General features: G+C 36.8%; 2 protein-coding genes across 3 annotated transcripts; both read left to right on the forward strand.

Annotated features, from left to right (window-relative positions):
- Window positions 213-7,107, forward strand: LOC109233247 (serine/threonine protein phosphatase 2A 57 kDa regulatory subunit B' beta isoform-like). Of its 2 annotated transcripts, XM_019399055.1 has the most exons (3): window positions 213-1,673; window positions 6,324-6,660; window positions 6,766-7,107. In XM_019399055.1, exons 1-2 carry the CDS (start codon window positions 495-497, stop codon window positions 6,624-6,626), a joined length of 1,482 nt encoding a protein of 493 aa, XP_019254600.1. In that variant the 5' UTR covers window positions 213-494; the 3' UTR covers window positions 6,627-6,660; window positions 6,766-7,107. The 2 variants fall into 2 exon arrangements, with proteins under 2 accessions (XP_019254600.1, XP_019254599.1); XM_019399054.1 differs by having other exon boundaries at window positions 6,324-7,107.
- LOC109233248 lies at window positions 7,449-10,980 on the forward strand. The gene is made up of 4 exons (XM_019399056.1): window positions 7,449-7,846; window positions 8,518-8,628; window positions 9,645-9,713; window positions 10,654-10,980. The coding sequence occupies exons 1-4, from the start codon at window positions 7,694-7,696 to the stop codon at window positions 10,702-10,704; spliced, it is 384 nt and encodes a 127-aa protein (XP_019254601.1). The 5' UTR covers window positions 7,449-7,693; the 3' UTR covers window positions 10,705-10,980.

The following is a 19,826-nucleotide window of genomic DNA, read 5'->3' on the forward strand; positions in this document are numbered from 1 at the left end:
TAATACTACTTAGTATTTTTTTAATATCAACATGGAGTATTTAACTGGTTTTTTCTCCCATAGTCGACTCTTATTTTGTAATTGCACAATAGGAAGTGAAATGTTTTTTTTTTTTATTAAAGGAAAATATATGTAAATAGAAAAAGCAATGGGATAAGAAGAAGATATATTTCTGTAAATGTCAAAAGAGCGCATTTTCAATCAATCATTTTCATTAGCGTCCCTCAATTTGTAATTATCTCCACATTCGTCACTTTCTCTCTCTTCTCCTGCTTGAATTTTTTTGTAATATCTATAACATTTTCTCTATTTATATTTCTCCCCCTCATTATCTCAACCGATCGCCGGAAAATTCCACTACGTCCGATCACTTTCCCGACCTCCGGCGGTCATGGATCGCCGCTTCTACACACTAATTGAATTTCGCGACGGTACTATTCCTCTTCTCCGGTAAAAAGTTAGGGCTAGGGTTTTCGTATTGATTAGAGGTTAAAATGTTGAATAAAATCATAAAGCGAGGGCACAAAAAGGTGCCAAAATCAGAAGTGTCATCAGATTACGGTCATGCGCCTCCGCCTCCGCTGGGAGGTAGGAATTCCGGCAATGTTTCGACGTCCGATGTGGTCGTGAACCACGCTTCGAGAGGCAACATCGTAACAACAAATTCACCTTCAGTGATGACGTCATCAGCAGTTCCAGCAGCACCTGGAAACATCGAGAACCTTCCCTTGTTCCGTGACGTGCCGATATCCGAACGGCAAGTGTTATTTTTTAAGAAACTACAGATTTGTTGCTTTCAGTTTGATTTTACAGATACGAAGAAATTTGTGAGGGAGAAGGAGATTAAGAGACAAGCACTTGTTGAGCTTGTAGATTACGTTCAATCAGGTGCTGGGAAAATCAGTGAAAATAACCAAGAACAAATGGTAAAATTGATATCAGCGAATATATTCCGTTGTTTACCTCCTGCGTCTCATGAGAATACAGGATCCGAAAATGTGGAACAACAGGAGGAGGACGAGCCGTATCTGGAGCCATCATGGCCTCATTTACAGCTTGTTTATGAATTGCTGTTAAGGTATGTGGTTTCATCAGATACTGATACGAAAGTAGCTAAGCGGTTTATTGATCATTCATTTGTACTGAAGTTACTGGATTTGTTTGATTCTGAGGACCCTAGAGAAAGAGAGTATTTGAAGACGATTCTACATCGTGTGTATGGGAAGTTTATGGTGCATAGACCATTCATAAGGAAGGGAATTAATAATATCTTTTATAGGTTTATATATGAGACTGAGAGGCATAGTGGTATAGGTGAGTTATTGGAGATTCTAGGGAGTATTATAAATGGTTTCGCGTTACCCATGAAAGAGGAACATAAGTTATTCCTTATTCGGGCACTCATACCACTACACAAGCCGAAACCAGTTGCAATGTATCATCAGCAATTATCTTACTGTATTGTTCAGTTTGTTGAAAAGGATTACAAGTTAGCTGATACAGTTATAAGGGGTTTATTGAAGTACTGGCCTGTCACTAATTGTCAAAAGGAAGTGCTCTTTCTTCAGGAGCTTGAAGAAGTGTTGGAGACCACACAGGCGGCAGAATTTCAGCGCTGCATGGTTCCTCTTTTTAGACAGATTGCTCGTTGCCTTAACAGCCCACACTTCCAGGTTAAGGGGAATTTATAGTGTTTCTTGTTATCTCCACCTGCATCCTTTATTTATTGATTTAGTATGCATTAGTAATAGTAATTTCTATGGTAGATTCTTTTTTACTTTGTTTTCTTATTTTTTTTTTTGAAAAAGGTAACAATTATATTCTTCAGCACCCAAAAAACGGGGCTGGTATCTAATATTTACAAGTACAGCCCCTGAAAATCTTACAGAGAATCAAAAAGGTCTAGTAGTGATTCTACATCACCTATCAACTGTTCTTTACACCAAAAATGAAAAAGAGAAATACAAGAACTCTTGATTTTCTGTGTTGAACTGCTCTTGCCTCAAAACATCTTGCATTCCTCTCCTTCCAGACTGTCCACCATATGCAGCTGTATATCCCCTAATACTTTGTTTTCTTATTTGCATTGTCAATTTGATTTTGGTTGAATTGAGGGAAGAAAAGAAAATTGATATGACTGTGTTTTCTCTTGTTTGGTTGGTTAGGTCCAATAATGTTCTTCCTTTACTTTTGTTTGTTTGTTTCTTGAGAATCATTATGGAGAGCACATGTATAACTGTGTTAATGAGTGGAAATGAATTATATGGTGCTTAGATGAGAACATTTGGCATTTCCCCAATGCATCAATAATTTTTTTAGTTTAAGCCAAAGTAACTAACTTTTGCCTTAGGTTGCCAACTTCTGGGCACAAAAGTGTTTAAGTTTCCTTCTAATTCGACATGTGCATTAATTAATCTATGTATTGGGTGTTCCTCTGAAGTTGCTTTATGCAGGCCTGAGAGAGGATCATTGGAAACGTTTTGGATTGGAGGATGTGCTTTTTGTCTCTTTGCAAACTCTCTTATCTTCCATGTGAAAAAACATGAAATTCTTTTCTTATATGTTTAGCTTCTTTTTGGCGATATTCGCCATAATTGCTAGTTTTTTATCCTCATTTTTTTCATTCACTAAAGGACAATTGGAAATATCAAGTTAATGTAGGTTCTTATCAAATTTATTTGTTAATAGTTGCACTTTGCCGTCCAGTCTGTTTTTATCATAAATATCGTTTTTTTATTTTATTTTTTTAAGTACTACTTTTGTCATAACTTTTGAAAGAATGACTAATGGATGTACTAGAAGCAAAATTTAAGTCTCTTTAAAATTATGAGACCATTTTAAGGAGTATGTCACAAATGCTTTATCAAAAATCCAGTATCTAAGATAGGTAGCGTCAATGCTGTTCAGTACATATGAAAGAATCACTAATGGATGTAATATAAGCAATTTTTTTGTCCTTTTAACATTATGAGACCATTGTCACAAATACTTTATCAAAACTCAGTATCTAAGATAGCTTCATGCCAATCATTGTGTGTTCGCAATGACATTAGTAGTACATTTAACATTATTTGGCCCGTTGTCTACTTTATTGTCAAGCCAGAGGCTAGCTTCTTCCAGAGGTCCCATCACCTAGCCGGTTATCTTGGCTTTATAACCAAACTTGTATTTTTCCTTCTTGTAATAATGTCTGTAGCTTTTTCAGATCAACTACTTTACTTCCCTATTTGGGCTGTTAATGTGACTATTACACTTCCCAAAAGAGGAGCTTCCTTGCTGCATTGCTCATACTTGATTTATAGCTTACTATCAAGAAGTTAAGGTGGTGGTTTGATGCTAATAATTTTAAAAATAAATAAAAGCTAAGCTTTATTTTATGCCTGGGGTTAGATGAGAAAATTTGGCATTTTTCCAATCCGCCAATGTTGTATTTATTTAGTTTAAGCCTAAGTAACTAACTTTTGAAGTTAGTTGCTAAATTCTAGGCAAAAGTATATGTTCCTTCTGATTTGTCATATGCAGTTAATTAATCTATTTATTGGGTGTTTCTCTGAAGGCACTTTATGCAGGCCTGAGAGTGGATAGTTGAATAATTTTTGTGTTTGAGGATGTGTTTTGGACGTCTTTGGAAGATCCCCTATTTTCCATGTGAAAAGATGAATTTTCTTTTCTTGTTTTTATTAGCTTGCTGTTTGCTATATTTCCCATAATTGCTAGCTTTTTATCCTCATTTTTTAATTTAACTAAAGGGCAATTGACCTATCAAGTTGATGTAGATTCTTATCCAATTTCTTTGTTAACAATTGCATTTCACTCTCTTTGTCCAGTTCCTTCTTATCACTATCTTTCTTTTTTCGATAAGTACTAATTTGTCATAACAATATGGAGTTGCTTTCCACTATTTTCTTTTGCAAGTCTTTGAAGCTAACTTCATGTGGAAATTGTGTTTGGCTTCTTATAGATCCCTTTGCTACAACTTTTCTTTAAAGCATTTCTATCCTTCACAATACTATCCAATTTAGACCTGCCACATGAACATTAGAAATGCAGACAAATGCAGACAAAATGCTTAGTCTTGTCAGCGCTTCTTCTATGGAATGACTGTTGTCATATCCTTGGCGTCAGTGCTGTTCAATACATATGAAACAATTACTAATGGATGTAGTGTAAGCACTCTCTTTAAAATTATGAGACACTCTAAGGAGAGTGTTACAAATGTTTTGAAACAAAATCAGTATTTAAGATAGCTATACACGAATCATTGTGTCCTCGCAGTTGAATGTCGTTAGTGGTCAGATTAACATTTTTTTTGGCCTGTCTAATTTTGTTTCTCGAGACAGAGGCTACGTTCTCTCAGAGGTCCCATCACCTAGTCGATCATCTTGGCCTTATAACCAAACTTGTGATGTTCTTTCTTGTAATATTATCTCTAGCCATTTCAGATCAACTACTTTACTTTCCTTTTTTCGGCTGTTAATATGGCTTATGCACTCTGAAGAGGAACTTACTGAATACATTGCTCGTACTCGATCTATTACTTACTATCACAAAGTTAATGTGGTGCTTTGATGCTAATAAGTTTATTAAAGAAAACTTTGCTTTATTTCATCGCTGGACCTACTTCTTTTTACCGAAATCAAATTGTGGTTATCTCAATTTTGTTCTTGGTCAATGTATGAGTCCTAGTTGAGGGGAAACTGAAAACAAATCAAGAGCTGGAACTAGTCATTTCTGTTGGCAGAGTTTTAGGGCTGCACTATAACCTCTTGGCTATTAAGAACTTGTTTTTTTATGATGACTTGTCTAACGAGCAAGAAGAAATCCACAAGCTTTTCACAGTTTCTTCCTTGTTTCTTGGTGCATAACCTTCACCTATCCTTGATACGTGATATGAGGTTCACAAGGCTTTCTGTTGTGTTGCTTACTTTATTAGATATATATGTTACTAGACTCTTCACTTTGTGTTGGGCAGCTGTGTTATCAAGATAGCATACAAAAATAGAGGAGGTGAATAAATTTCAAATCAAAAGACTAGTTTTAGGCATGAGAGAGTGTGAACCTGCAATATTTAATGTGACTACTTGATTCTGAATGACCAACCTCAAACTTTAAAGCTCTAGCTACGAAAAGGAGGAGGTTGAGAAGAAGCATATCTTTACTAGTGTATTATTTTTCATAAAAGTTTTGTTTACTGGGAGACAACAGACAACATTTTTCTTTGTTTGATATGGTGAAGAAATTAGTTGTTTGATGCAGACCGACAGGCCAGTTTTTTCCTATTTACATTGAACCATAGGATGTTGTCAATATAGTAATAGACAGAGTGCTCATAGGAGGAAGTACCTGCACCTTGAGGAGGGAGCAGCTAAATCGATGTCTAATAGCTTTAGGGGATTCTTGGTTGTTTTTAAAAATTTGAGGGGAAGAGGAAGAAATGGAGAAACTAATTGTATTATCTTTTCCTTGCTTGATTTTGCATTACAAAATGCACTTGGACGGTGCACTGACCTGGTGCTGTCATGGCATTGACTAGGCAGTGATATAATGATGACTTGGCATTAACATGGTGATGATTTAGGAGGTGTTGACATGGCTGAGTTTTGTGTTATTTCGTACTTCCAAGTCTAAAAGAATTCAGCAAAATCAGACAAACGCCAGCATTTAAAAGTCCTTATCATTACCAAAATCTTTCTTCTTTCTCTTTCTACATTTCTGAAACATGTGGACGCAATGCTCTCCTGTTCCAGCTACAACTAGCAATGTATAGCGAAATTTCCTTCCTTCTTATCCTCCCTTTCTTTAAAAGGAAAATCTTGGCTGCTTAATCTAAAAGTTGTAGCAACATGGAAATATCATGACAGAAAGCACGAAGATTGGAGCAATGGTAAAGTTGTCTCTGTGTGGCCTATAAGTCACGGGTTCGAGCCGTGGAAGCAGCCACTAATGCTTGCATTAGTCTAGGCTGTCCACCACACCTCTTGGGGTGCGGTCCTTTCCCGGCCCCCTGCATGAATGAGGGATGCTTTGTGCACCGGGCTACTCTTTTTTAAAGCACGAAGATTGAGGTTTATAAAAAAATTCCAGAACTTTCTTTGGATTCCAACCTTTTAGTCTTTTACATCTTATGAATCTCACTGTTTTTTCCAGTATTTTGTAGTTTTCCTCTTTTATATATTTGCAGCAGCTTTTATTAAGAAATGTTCTAGTTGTAAGTTAGACTTTATACTAGTTTTATATTGAAATCTTGTGAGAATAATTCTTAGGATTATGAAATGGCAATTAGAACATCCTTCTGGTATTTCTGAAGTAAATTTATATTCCAGGTTGCAGAACGAGCCCTATTTTTATGGAACAATGAGCATGTCGTGGGATTGATTGCCCAGAACCGCAACGTTGTATTGCCAATCATTTTTGATGCTCTTCAAAAGAACATAGATAATCACTGGAATCAAGCTATCCATGGGCTGACTGTAAATGTTCGCAAAATGTTCATGGAAATGGATGCTGATTTGTTCGATGAGTGCCAAAGACAGTATTCTGAGAAAGCAGCTCGAGCCTCTGAACTGGAAGAGCAACGAGAACTAAGATGGCAGAGATTAGCAGCTGCTGCAATACAAGGATGTTAAAGGACACGTTCATCGCTATTCATGATCCATTAAGGTGGAATTAGACCCCATATCCAAAACTGGATACGTGATCCACAACCATGATCATTGTTGTAATTGTATTCTAATTTTCTCTTAGTGTTTGTTCGTTGGTTTTCAGTGTGCCGAATCATTGAAGATGAGAGGGAATGCAGCAGCATGTAATTCATATATGTATTCGACAATTGCGTGTCTCGTGCCGCAGCTCAAGAATGGTTTGTTTAAAGTATTATCTCGTGTAACTTGTTCTGTAATTTTTTTTCCCTTTAGAGACATTTTTTTTCTTTAGTGAACTTTGAAGGCAACAATTTCTGATGTTTACGCCAGTTGCACATAGCTAGTCGTTAGGCAATGCTACCTATTTAATATTTTTGTTCAAACAGTTATCACGTTTGGAAACCTACATGTGATAGTGTATTATCTGTAATTTGGTCAATGGCGGAGAACTCAATTGTTGAATTGACTGTCCTTGTAGCAACTCAAAACTAGCAATCCTAATTTTATAGCGTAGTGTGTTTTTCTTTCTCTAATTCGCCAAACATCCAAAACATTCACACATTTAAGATATGCGATATGGCTTGTACATTTTTTATATGGCTTCTATTAAACTTGGGTTTAAATTGTCTATTTTTTTATTTGCCAAACCACTAATGAAACAATAAACAGTATTCGAATTCTTACTTCGGGTAACTATATAATTATCTAAAATCATTCTGCTCTGTCGAAACGATTTGATTTACTATAGTCATTTTTCTTACATTTATATGTTTTTCCATTAATACTTCAGTAACTCGAGGAGTTCTATCACAAACCGCTTTTTTTAACCTCAAAAAAATCTTAATATGACAAAAACAGATGCCCTCCCATGAAACCCAGTCAGCGCCACTTGTTATAGCTAATCCTTTGCTATATTCATCTTCATTCACACATCATTTTCTTTTTTCTTCACTGCAATTCTCAATTGACTCTGCATTTATACTAATACAGCAAAATAGGAAAAGAATTCAGTAGAAATTTAAGAACTTGGCAGCCAAACCCATAATCATTCAATGGGTGGAGGAGGAGCTGCTGCTTTTTTACAGAAAGATGCGCCGTGGAGAGCAGCTGGTTCTGGTGCAAAACCAATCCCCAAAATTCATTATTCCCCTATTCTTCGTCTTCCTCAAAACCCTTATTCTGATTATGCTCTCTCCATTATGAAGGTTCGCTTCTTTTACCACTCTATCTCTTGCTCACCACTGCCATATATATAATTTTTTGTTTCTGTTTTATTGGCTCTTCAATGGAAAAGTTAAAGTGGAAATGCATATTGGTTAATATTTTCTTCGTTTCAATTTATGTGAACTTTTTTGATTGGGCACAAAGTGTAAGAAATAAAGGGAACTTTTTAAATTTGTAGGTTTTAAACATGTCATCACATTTATGTGGCTATATGAGTTTTGAAACTTGTGGTACTAATTATGATATAACATTAGTGTGACTATAAAAGCTTCTCAGTGCATTGAGGTTAAAATAAGAAGTTCTGAGTTAAATTGTTTTCAAGTTTAGAAATAAATCATTCTTTTTGGAATGGATGAAAAAGGAAATAGTGTCGTGTAAACTGAAATAGAGGAGTATTAGAGTTTATCTAAAAGATACATGTCTATGGACTAAGTTTCTCCCATTTTGCAACTTTCACATTTCTCTGATTTGTATATGGCAGTGCATGCTTTGAGTTGCTGGAGTGGTGGTTTTCTCATTTTTTTCCTTTTTTCCTCTGTGTGTGTGTGTTCGTGGGGGGGGGGGGGGGGGGGAGAGGGATAGAATGGTGAGAGGCTATGTGATTTACTTCAAAAGGTTTAATCTTTGTGGTTTGTTTCGGTGGGGATTGCAGCACCCGGATCCAATTGGAAGCGGATTGGGGACAGAGGCAATAGTAGAAGCAGCAGGGCCTGATTGCATTGTTCCTGGACAGAATCCACCTATCAAACTTCTGGGCTTTAAGGTGCTTCTATCTGTTTCGACAATTTAACTTGTTCTTTTTTCTTTATTTAATGCGTGTATTAGATGACAGTGACAAATTTCAAAGATTTTTCTTGCCATTAGAGCCTATAATGGTTTACTTCTCTTTTAGAACTGTGAATTTGTTGGAGAATGTGATAGAGTTAATAGGCTAAAGATGGTGATTTCTATCTTTACTTTTTCCTTAAAATTTTGATGGATGTTGAGTTTGCTTTTTATTTCTTGTTTTCGCCATTAATATGACTGCTCTGCCATTTGTTCAGTCTGGTGCTGCAATGCTTAGCTATTGTCATGGAAATATAAATAAAATGTGACTGAAGAAACCTAGCTTGTATGTGGGAGTGATCCTTTTAAAGGACTGGTGATTTGTTTAACGTGAGCTTGCGATTGTAATCTAGTTGTTGTTATCGCTAGCTTGTAGGGCATAGGGGTCTCTTCAATTTCATCTTTAAGTGTTAGGAGAAGAAAAAAAAAAAAAAAAAAAAAAGACTGCTTTTGGTGGTGATGTTATTAGCTCATTCAGCAGGTCAAGTGCTTTTCATTGTTAGTTTAATTTAGGTTGTCCGAGTTCAAACATTACTATGTTGCAGTCTGATGGTTGCATCTTTTGAATTACAAAAATACTTTGCTGTGGGGTTTAAGTTGGTCATGCTGAAATCTTCCGAGCAATTGATATTTGAAAGTTCTAGCAGCCGTACTTCCGAGGTATAGTTAAGACTGAACTGATGCTTGGCTCAAAACCACTTTGCACTTTTTAGGGAAAGGGAATTATATGTTGCATATCAGTACATGTAAAGAAGGAAATGAGATTCCTTTTCTTTTATGTGTGGTAAGAGCAGGGAGCTGACATGAAAAGTATTTTTTGAATTGAGTAAATTTTTATTCTTTATGAGAGTTCGCTCTATGTGCTAAATATGTTTTATCTCAATTATCTTTTGGCTTTTCTCTTGTGCCTCTTCATTTAAGTCCTAACGCTCCTTCCCTTCTATACGCCTGCAGGTATGGCCCATTGAAGTTGATTTGAAATTTATTGAACCTGTTGGGCGAGAACTAAAGTCAGTTGGGAAGGTAAAATTTTACTTTGTCTAGTTTGGTGTTCCACTTATCTAAAGAAGAATCTTTTTGAGACGAACTAGTGACTGGTTTAGATCTTGTGAAAGTAAAATAGTTAATTGGTTCTGTTATTGATTGATTGACATTAAAACATATGTATATTCCTTTGCATAACCTTGCACGAGCAGATACTGCACTGTCTTGGAACTGACTTAGCTTTATAAGATATATAACCTGCAAAAGTATCGCATCTTTTGAACTTTAAAGTAATGGATTATGAAATTTATGGAATTTGGATATAGCAAATGAGTAGCCCCTAAACGCTGTAGGAAGTTAGCTTGCTTTCCATGGTCTATTTGCTCTGTTGGACTCGAGACTGGTATTGTTTAAAGTGGGAATATTAACAGAAAGGTTAGTAGGTGCTATCACTCATTTGTAAAGAAGAATGATGGATATTGATGCTCAGTGACATAATACTGAAATCCACATAAACCGAGTGCATGTATATGTACATTTGTTTTGTGGTCAAATAAGATTGTCTGATGGTAACCAGTAAAATTTTTACTAAGTGTGTGACACCTATTTGCCTTTCTTTAATAACTTTTTCTGAAGGATCAACCTTTACATAAGGTGGTAAAAAATATGTTGATGTCTGAAGAAGGTGGAGTTGAAAGTTTCATTTTCTGTGACATGTGAAAACTATAATCAACGTGGTGAATGTAATTATTATAAATGCATTCATTAGAGGATTTGGCTAATTAGCAATCAGACGATGCTGCTCATCCCTTCTTCCTAGCTAGTATAAGTTTCATTAGGCATTCGACAGTATAATCAAGAATGTGCAAATAGACCTTTTATTACAAAGATGCACATTTTTTAGCTGGAGAACTGTGTTACATACATTACAAGTGTCATTTTACCTTTATGACAGTTTGCTATTTTTTCGTGGTTGCAGTTCATGGATTCTGCAGTTGATCTTATGAACAAATCTTTCATCGATCGCTAGTACTTCCCATCAGAGTGGCTGGAATTTCACCAGTTAGTATACCAACTACTTGAGGCTTGTCAAAAAATAGTGAAGCGGGTTGTAGAGATCATCTGTTGGATTTATCCTACATCTAATGTTCCTTATTTGAGGTCCCATTTTGTACTTTACCAAACTTGAAGTATATTGTACATTTGAAAGCTGCATGGAGTTGTGGCTTTTTGAAAATGTTAATTACATCTTAATTTTATATAATTTGGATCTTTTGTGGCAATTCCAGGATCCTATGCTATCTTATTACAGGCTCAATTTTTCAGTCTATTCAGTAGCATCTCCCAAATTTCAGACTTTCATCATGGATACTGAATCAATTGCAGATGCATATACAATGACTTTTTCTTGCTTATATGAAAAAATAAGAATATACAATGAAGGCCTACTATGTACAATGGCCTAGTTTTGTCATGTATTGACTTTCAAATAAGGGTGATGATAGTGGTAGAGCAAGAAGGGGAGTTTTGGAGCAATGATAAAGTTGTCTTCGTGTGACCTATAGGTCACGGATTCAAGCTGTGGAAGCAACCACTAATGCTTACATTAGGATAGGATGTATACATCACACTCGTTGGGGAATAGTTCTCTCTCGGCGCTGCGTGAATACAGGATGCTGTATGCACTGGGTTGCCCTCTATAGTGGCATGTTATTTTGCCAAATCGACATCAGGACTGCTTGACATTGTTTGTCAACATTTGTGCACTGCTTTTGAATGATGAATTCTGCTCTGTCCTTGGCAATTACTAGTAACACCTGTCACGACCATTTTTTGAATAAGCCATGACTGGCACCCGGTCGTTAAATTTGACCGAACGAATCATCTGTGCTTATCAAACTATTATAACCTCAAACTTGATATGCAACAAAGGAAATACTTTAACCAAATACTTTTAATTAATTTGAATATCTAAAATAAACCAACTTCAAAACTTTATTCGTAGTAACTACTGAAATACTGCTAAATTATTATCAAAAAAATCTAAATCTTAACCCACCGACTGTGTCTATGAAGCCTCTACTGATAAACTGACGCACCGCTCAGGACATGAGATTACCTGGCTAGTTCTCCATGTAAACAAAGAAATATAACTACATAAATATGACTCAAAGGAATACTCCATGAACAAAAGCGGAGCTCATCAATAGCACTGGAAGAGAGGGGAGTCCTAAACTGTAGCCTGCTCGTCTGCAAAACCAGTTCCTACGTTGTACCGCAGACCAACGTAGGTTCCCAAAAGAGAACGTCAGTACCATCCATTGTACTTAGTGAGTCTCAACGTCAGGGGACGAAACTTTAATACAATATACATTACGAGCAAAGATTCTGAATGCATAGAAAACATAAAGCTTCTAAGAACAATTCTAAAATAATTGTATAATAGCAGTTTATTAATATTCTAAAAGAAATTCTTTTATTTTTCTTTCTTATAAAAAAAAATACTTCACTTTATACTTCTGGAGTTCCAAATATCCTGACTTATTTCTGTGGTAGTCACCGTGTGATCGGCACGGGCTCGATCCCAACCTGATCGAATCGGCCCAATCCACGAGGTGCCACTCGCTTCATGGTTCTCAGCGCTCATGTATCATACTTTAGCCTGGTTAAGTAAATTCTCAGCAATGAGACTTCGGCTCGTGTGCTCCCTACTTTGGCACAAGTAGTTTCGGGAAGTCAACGCCTTGGTTAGGACCCTCGGCCTGGACGATGACCCCTTCTCAGAATAGAGAATACTCCCAAAAATCTTTTCTTGACTTTTCAAGTTTAAATCTTTCATACATACTCATACTGGTATCCTTAAATGTAAGGCATGACATAAGAATGAAATAAACATTCAAAAGTATTTCTAAAGATTCTTGCTTCTTCATAAATTTTCAACATGAAAATGGCATATAAGAATAACACAAAAATCTGAAAATTTATGCACATATATCATAATAACTCACCTTTAGCTAGAACAATTCTAAGTTAATAGGTACTCACTCGCTCCAATTAAGTACATATTAACTCTTTTAAGCAATTCATCAAACACATTGTATGCATACTTTTGTGAGTTAAGCCACTTTAGTAAAGGGTTATATCAACTCACCTTAAAATTTTTCGAGCCAATACATAGGCCCTAGTCCAATTGACACCAGTCAAACAATCGATTTTACCACAACCAGTGCATTTTAGTTAATTTCAAAGTTTCACACCTAAACACGGGACTTTACTGTTGATACAGAAAAAGAAGGGAATTAACTATCCAATTCTTACCTACTACTACTGTAGGATAATTGAGAATAAGAAATTGTATATACCCGAGTTCAAGACCTAGTAATTTGTAAAAAAACCTAGAATTTTTCGTTGCCTGCGCGAGTATTTCGCTGAAACACTGCTTCTGTTTCTTGTTCGTATTTTATTCTGTTGCTTTGCTTTCTTTGGAACTCTTTTTCGTCCAAGGCAAGGCTTTAAGGCTTTAAGGCTTGTTCCTCCATTTGTTTTGTTATTTTTTTACTTAACTAATAATTAATGATACCCACTTTTAATAATTAATAATATTAAAATTATTAATATTCTCCTAATTGTATATTTAATTATTTATAAATAGAGAAGTAACTCAAAAGTCGATCACAAGGGTTTTAGTCCGTAATAGGAGTATAATTTAAGGGAAAAAAATTAAATTCTATATTTAGCGTGTCTTGAAATTTTTATAAATTTGAGGAGTGTTACAATTTCCCTCCTTAAAAACGTTCGTCCTTGAATGTTGCTAGGGCCTTATTCTTAAGCTAACAATCATTCCTTAAGTTCTTGAACTTCTTAAGTTTTCTTAGCACTACTCACTTTCCCAAGGGACTCTAATTTTTTGGCAAACTCCCTAAATTTTCAAAAATTTTGGCAGTCTCCCTATAAATTAGACTATTCAAAAAAAAAATATCCTGCCACGAATAACATAATTACACCAACTACACCATAACAAGCCATTCCTAGGCACCATACCTATCTCATAAACTAATTACTCACACTCCGGCAAGGAGGTACCATAATTACCAACCAAAAATCTAAAGCACAACACTTCAGCAAAAGTAAATCACTTTAATGAATTAAATGTACTCTGGCATAGTACTAAATTATTTAATAACTAAATATACTCTGACAGAAACTAAATTATTTAAACAACTAAGTATAATCTAGCAAGGACATAAACACATGCTAACTTGTATTTAATAAATGAAATATAAATGCCAAGCTGGACCTAGGTTTACATACTTTGTTCCTCAAATAAATAAGGATACTTCTTCCTCATATCTTCCTCGACCTCCCACGTAGCCTCTTTTGAATCATGATTACTCCACAAAACTTTTATCGATGCTATATCTTTTGTTCTCAACTTTCTTACTTGCCTATCGAGAATTTCTATAGGTACCTCTTCATAAGTCAAGCCTTCTTTACTTTCTATGGTATTATATGCGACTCATCATGAATGTACTTTCTAAGCATAGACACATGAAGGACAGGATGAACAGAGGACAACTCAACGGGCAACACTAGCTCATAAGCTACGGTTCCCTTCTTTTCTATAATTTCATAAGGTCCGATAAATCTAGGACTAAGTTTACCTTTCTTACCAAACCTCATAACTTCTTTCATTGGTGAAACTTTCAAAAACACCTTGTCACCAACCATGAACTCTAAGTCACGATGCCTCTTGTCAGAATAGAACTTCTGACGACTCTGAGCCGTTTTCAGCCTTTCTCTGATTAGCTGAACTTTCTCTAAGGCCTCACAAACAAACTCTGGATCGATCAACGACACCTCTACCGCTTCAAACCTATTACGCCCCGCAGTATTAAGTCGATATTATGCCCGCAGTATTATATTATGATGATGTTACGCCCTGAAGTATTATATTACGATGATCTTACGCCCTGCAGTATTGCGTCGATGTTACGCTCCACAATATTATATTATGATGATGTTATACCCTGTAGTATTGTACGTTGAATTTGTCGTAAGATAACTGACATCAGTTCAAGGACAAGATTATTTGGAGATTATAAGTATTATTCTATTTCAAACAAGTGATAAACAAATTTGTGAAGGTGAGAGGGTAAGCGGATCAAAGAAAATGAGTTCCGTTGAAGGTTGTCGATTTGGGATAAAATACGGTTCGAGCCATAATACCCGATATTTATGGACTAGTACCATACAAGGTACTACCTGACCATGATAGTAAGGTGTATGAGGTATGTTAAAAGTGAGTACTATTTTAAGTAAGTTGAGATAATTCTTAATTATATGGGTAATTGGTTAATTATTGAATTAATGGAGGATTAATAAGTTAATTAAGGAAATGGGTGAATTATTTTGGATAAATTTGAGAAGCTCCTAAGGTGGAGCCAAGGAGTCTTAATTAAAGCTCAAATGTGACTCTTAAATTCACATAAGAGGTGGCAAAATTTGGAGAAGCCTTTGGCCAACTAAGCCACATAAGTGGGGCCCACAGCCAAAGACTTGAAAATCCTCTCTAAATTCATTTTTAATCTCTACAAACATAATTTGCTACAAAGTTCATACAAGACTACTTACCAACGTGAGAATTGCGATTCAGGGAGTACAATGCAATCTTTCTCAAGAATATCATACGGATTTTCCCCTACTTCGATCCTCCTATACGTGATTTGTCGCAATTGACGTGTGTTAGAGGGATTGTCAAGAGAATCGGCTCAGGTATGTTAAGGCTATCACTTCTTTCCTTTTGGCATGATCTATGCGACACGAACGAAACGAGTAAATGCACAACTTCCATAAATGACTCTATTCATAGAAGTATTAGAGGTGCCTATGTTCTTGAATTCCCATGTGTCTTATTATTACATCTTCTGTTCATGGGTTTCAGGAAAATACGTAAGTTGAGAAAGTTTGCTTCATGATATTACTCAAAGGCGTAATGGTCCAAGAGATTTTATTGACGTACTTCTCATGCATTGCATTCATTTATACATGTACACTGACCCATGACCAGATGGCGTTATATACACATTGATATGTATATTATATGTATATAGGATATGGGAAAAGGTAACGGCGTTATATACGCACCACCACCTGATCAGCTGGTATACATTGATGATTTTGCCTACAGTGGCCGAGTTGATATGATGGGATGCCCTCAGAGGCTTGATGATGCTATGAACACATGTACCTATGCACGACATGACATTCATACACATATGCATGACACTATAAGTATTTCATGATTTACAGAGTTATCCAGACTTACAGTTAAGTCATTTACTTCATGTTTCTTCCATGTCTTTTATATACTTATTTATGTGCCTTACATACTCGGTACATTATTCGTACTGACGTTCTTTTGTTAGGGACGCTGCATTCATGCCTGCAGGTATAGACAATCAGTTTGACGAGCCCTCATAGTATACGAGGTTAGCATTCAGCGAAGGATCGGTAAGACTCCACCTCATTCGGAGTGCAGCCGAGTCTATGAGTCATCGTGTCAGAATTTTGCTACATACTTATGGGTAGGTTGGTACCCTGTCCCATTTGATGTCAAATACTCTTAGAGGCTTTGTAGACAGAGGTTCACTTTGTACAGTATGTCAGAGGCCTTGACGGCCCATATATATTCATGTTTTAAAAAAGATGGTTCATTGATACAGTGCTTTCCCACTTATAGTTATACATTACAAGTTGTGGCCATGTTGGCCCAGTTACCAATGATAGTACGATAAGAAAGATATGTTACGTTGGTACTTGGTTGAGTAAGGCACCGGGTGCCCGTCGTGACCCTTCGATTTGGGTCGTGACAATACCAACCCATTGGAGACCTACATCTTCGCCCATACAACGCTTCATAAGGAGCCATACCAGTGCTGGACTGATAGTTGTTATTGTAAGCAAACTCTATAAGTGGCAAGTGATCATCCCAATTACCTCTAAAATCTATAACACATGCTCGCAACATATCTTCGAGAGTCTAAATGGTACTTTCTGCCTGACCATCAGTTTGTGGATGGAAAGCGGTGCTCAAATTGACCTTGGTACCTAATCTTTTCTAAAATGCCTGCCAAGAATACACTGTGAATTGAGGGCCTCTATCAGATATGATTGAAACTTGAGTACCATGCAATTGGACTATTTCTTTGATGTACAACTGTGCATATTGCTCTGCGGAATCTGTCGTCTTTACTGGTGGGAAATGAGCGGACTTTGTGAGTCGGTCTAGGATAACCCAAATTGAATCATGCTTACGGTATGTGCGAGGCAGACCTACTACGAAATCCATATTAATCATCTTCCATTTCCACTGTGGTATCTCTATATCTTGAGCTAGGCCACCAGGCCTCTGATGCTCTGCTTTGACTTGCTGGCAATTCAAACATTTGGCCACATGATCTGCTACTTGCTTCTTCATGCCTTTGCACCAATTCAACTCTTTAAAGTCCAGATACATTTTGGTAGCACCTGGGTGGATAGAGTACCTCGAGCTGTGAGCTTCTTCCATTATGGCCTTTCTAAGACCATCTACATCAGACACACATAACCGATCATTCAACTTCAAAACTCCTTCATTTCCTAGAGTGAAAGCAGTGATTTCTTTGTTTCTAACTCCTTCTTTTAACTTAACTAAGTACGGATCTTTGTCTTGCTTAGCCTTAACATGCGCAACAAGAGAGGATTGCACTAAGGCATAAGCAGTTATACCTCCTTCTTCGGTCTCATCCAATCTAATTCCATCATTTGCTAGTTTTTGAATTTCTCAACCCAAAGTTCACCTTTGTACCGCAAGATGGGCCAGGACACCCATTGACTTCCTGCTAAGTGCATCTGCTACCACATTAGCTTTGCCCGGGTGATAAAGGATATTGATGTCATAATCCTTCAATAGCTCGAGCCACCTTCTTTGTCTCAAATTTATTTCTTTTTGCTTGAAAATGTACTGGAGGCTTTTGTGATCTGTAAACACTTCAGAATGCTCGCCATAAAGGTAGTTTCACCATATCTTTAATGCAAACACCTGCTGCAAGCTCCAAGTCGTGTGTGTGGTAGTTCTTTTCATGATTCGTTAACTGCCCGGAAGCATAAGCAATAACTTTTCCATTTTGCATAAGAACACAACCGAGACCAACTGTAGAGGCATCACAATACACTGTGAACCCACCCGAACCTGTCGGCAAGCACTACTAGAAATTCGGCAAAAACCGACCAACTTTGGTCGGTTTTTCAAAAAATATATTTTTTTTCACAAAACCGACCAACTTTGGTCGGTTTTCTTTGGCGCAAAAATGCAGGAAACTATTTCTGAGTCCCACGAAATTTATTTTTCAAGAAACCGACCAACTTTGGTTGTTGTTTCAATTAAAATAAATAAAAATTAATATTAAAAAAGCCGACCAACTTTGGTCGGTATTCTTAAGCCGGTCATTTTAAAAAACCGACCAACTTTGGTCGGTTATTTTCATGAAAAAAATACAATTAAAGAGTATAAATAAATAAAAGGACAATCTTAAAACAAAATGCACCAATGGTCTAGTGGTAGAATAGTATCCTGCCACAGTACACACCTCGATTCGATTCCCAGATGGTGAATCTTTTGACTACATAATTAAAATATCGACCAACTTTGGTCGGTTTTTTTTTGCAATATTTTTTTTTGAATTTAATTGACCGACCAACGTTGGTTGGTAATTTCCGACCAACTTTGGTCGGTATTCTTAACCGATCGTCAAAATATCGTCCACACGTAAATGGTCCTGTTTTGGTCGGTAATTGGCCCTAACCGACCAACTTTGGTCGATTTTTTTGGTCGGTTTTTGGCGAATTCCTGGTAGTGAAGGTTAACACTGATGCAGTGGTCAACCTCTTTTTTAACTCTTGAAAACTCTGCTCACAAGCGTCTGACTACTGAACTTAACTACTTTCTGAGTCAACTTAGTTAATAGAGCTGCAAGTGAGGAAAATCCCTCTGCAAACCTTCTATAGTAGCCAGCTAACCCCAAGAAACTCCTGATTTCGGTTGGCGTTGTCGGCCTTGGCCAGTTTTTGACTGCTTCTATATTTTGAGGGTCTACTTTTATGCCTTCAATAGATACCACGTGGCCTAAGAATGCCACTGACTGCAAACAGAACTTGCATTTTGAAAATTTGGCATAAAACTCATTCTTCTTCGGGGTCTGCAAGGCTATCCCGAGGTGTTCAGCATGCTTATCCTTGCTCTTAGAGTATACCAAAATATCGTCTATAAACACGATAATAAAGGTATCAAGTAATGGCTTGAAAACTCTATTCATGAGGTCCATGGATGCAGCTAGAGCATTTGTCAACCCGAAGGTCATTACTAGAAATTCATAGTGCCCGTAGCGAGTTCTAAAGGCTGTTTTAGATATATCCTCTTCTCTGATTCTCAACTGATGGTACCCCGGCCTTAAGTCTATCTTTGAAAAGTACTTTGCACCCTGAAGTTGATCAAATAAATCATCAATTCTTGGCAGTGGGTACTTGTTCTTAATGGTAACTTTATTCAACTGCCGATAGTCGACGCACATTCTGAGAGACCCATCTTTCTTCTTGACAAATAGGACCGGGGCACCCCATGGTGAAACAATCGGCCTGATGAAGCCCTTGTCAAGAAATTCTTTCAACTGTTCCCTCAAATCATTTAGTTCTGCTGAAGCAATCCTATAAGGAGGTATAGATATGGGCTGAGTGCCTGGCATTAGATCAATGCCAAAGTTTATGATTCTTTTAGGAGGAAGTCCGGGAAGGTCATATGGGAAAACTTCTAGAAATTCTCTAACAACTGGCACAAACTGAAGAGCTGGTGGTTCTGATTCTGGATTAATGATGTGACCAAATAGGCGAGACACCCCTTACCGATCATTCGTTGTGCCTTAAGATAAGAAATAAACTTACCTACAAGCGATGCTGAACTACCCTTCCACTCTAAGAATTCTTTATTTGGAAATTGGAACCTGACTATCTTGACACGACAATCTAACATGGCATAGCAGGAAGACAACCAATCCATACCCATAATCACATTGAAATCCACCATTTCTAACTCTATGAGATCGGCCTCGGTGCTGCGAC

Source organism: Nicotiana attenuata, chromosome 10 (genome assembly GCF_001879085.1).
Source record: "Nicotiana attenuata strain UT chromosome 10, NIATTr2, whole genome shotgun sequence".
Classification (NCBI taxonomy): Eukaryota; Viridiplantae; Streptophyta; class Magnoliopsida; order Solanales; family Solanaceae; genus Nicotiana; species Nicotiana attenuata.

What these genes read in the sequence shown, in the direction of transcription:
- LOC109233247 (XM_019399054.1), top strand. Translation starts at nt 495, where the DNA reads ATGTTGAATAAAATCATAAAGCGAGGGCACAAAAAGGTGCCAAAATCA. An exon ending in TTAACAGCCCACACTTCCAG is followed by an intron (nt 1,674 to 6,323) that starts GTTAAGGGGAAT and finishes TTTATATTCCAG; the next exon opens with GTTGCAGAACGAGCCCTATT.
- LOC109233248 (XM_019399056.1), top strand. Translation starts at nt 7,694, where the DNA reads ATGGGTGGAGGAGGAGCTGCTGCTTTTTTACAGAAAGATGCGCCGTGG. An exon ending in TCAAACTTCTGGGCTTTAAG is followed by an intron (nt 8,629 to 9,644) that starts GTGCTTCTATCT and finishes ATACGCCTGCAG; the next exon opens with GTATGGCCCATTGAAGTTGA. An exon ending in AACTAAAGTCAGTTGGGAAG is followed by an intron (nt 9,714 to 10,653) that starts GTAAAATTTTAC and finishes TCGTGGTTGCAG; the next exon opens with TTCATGGATTCTGCAGTTGA.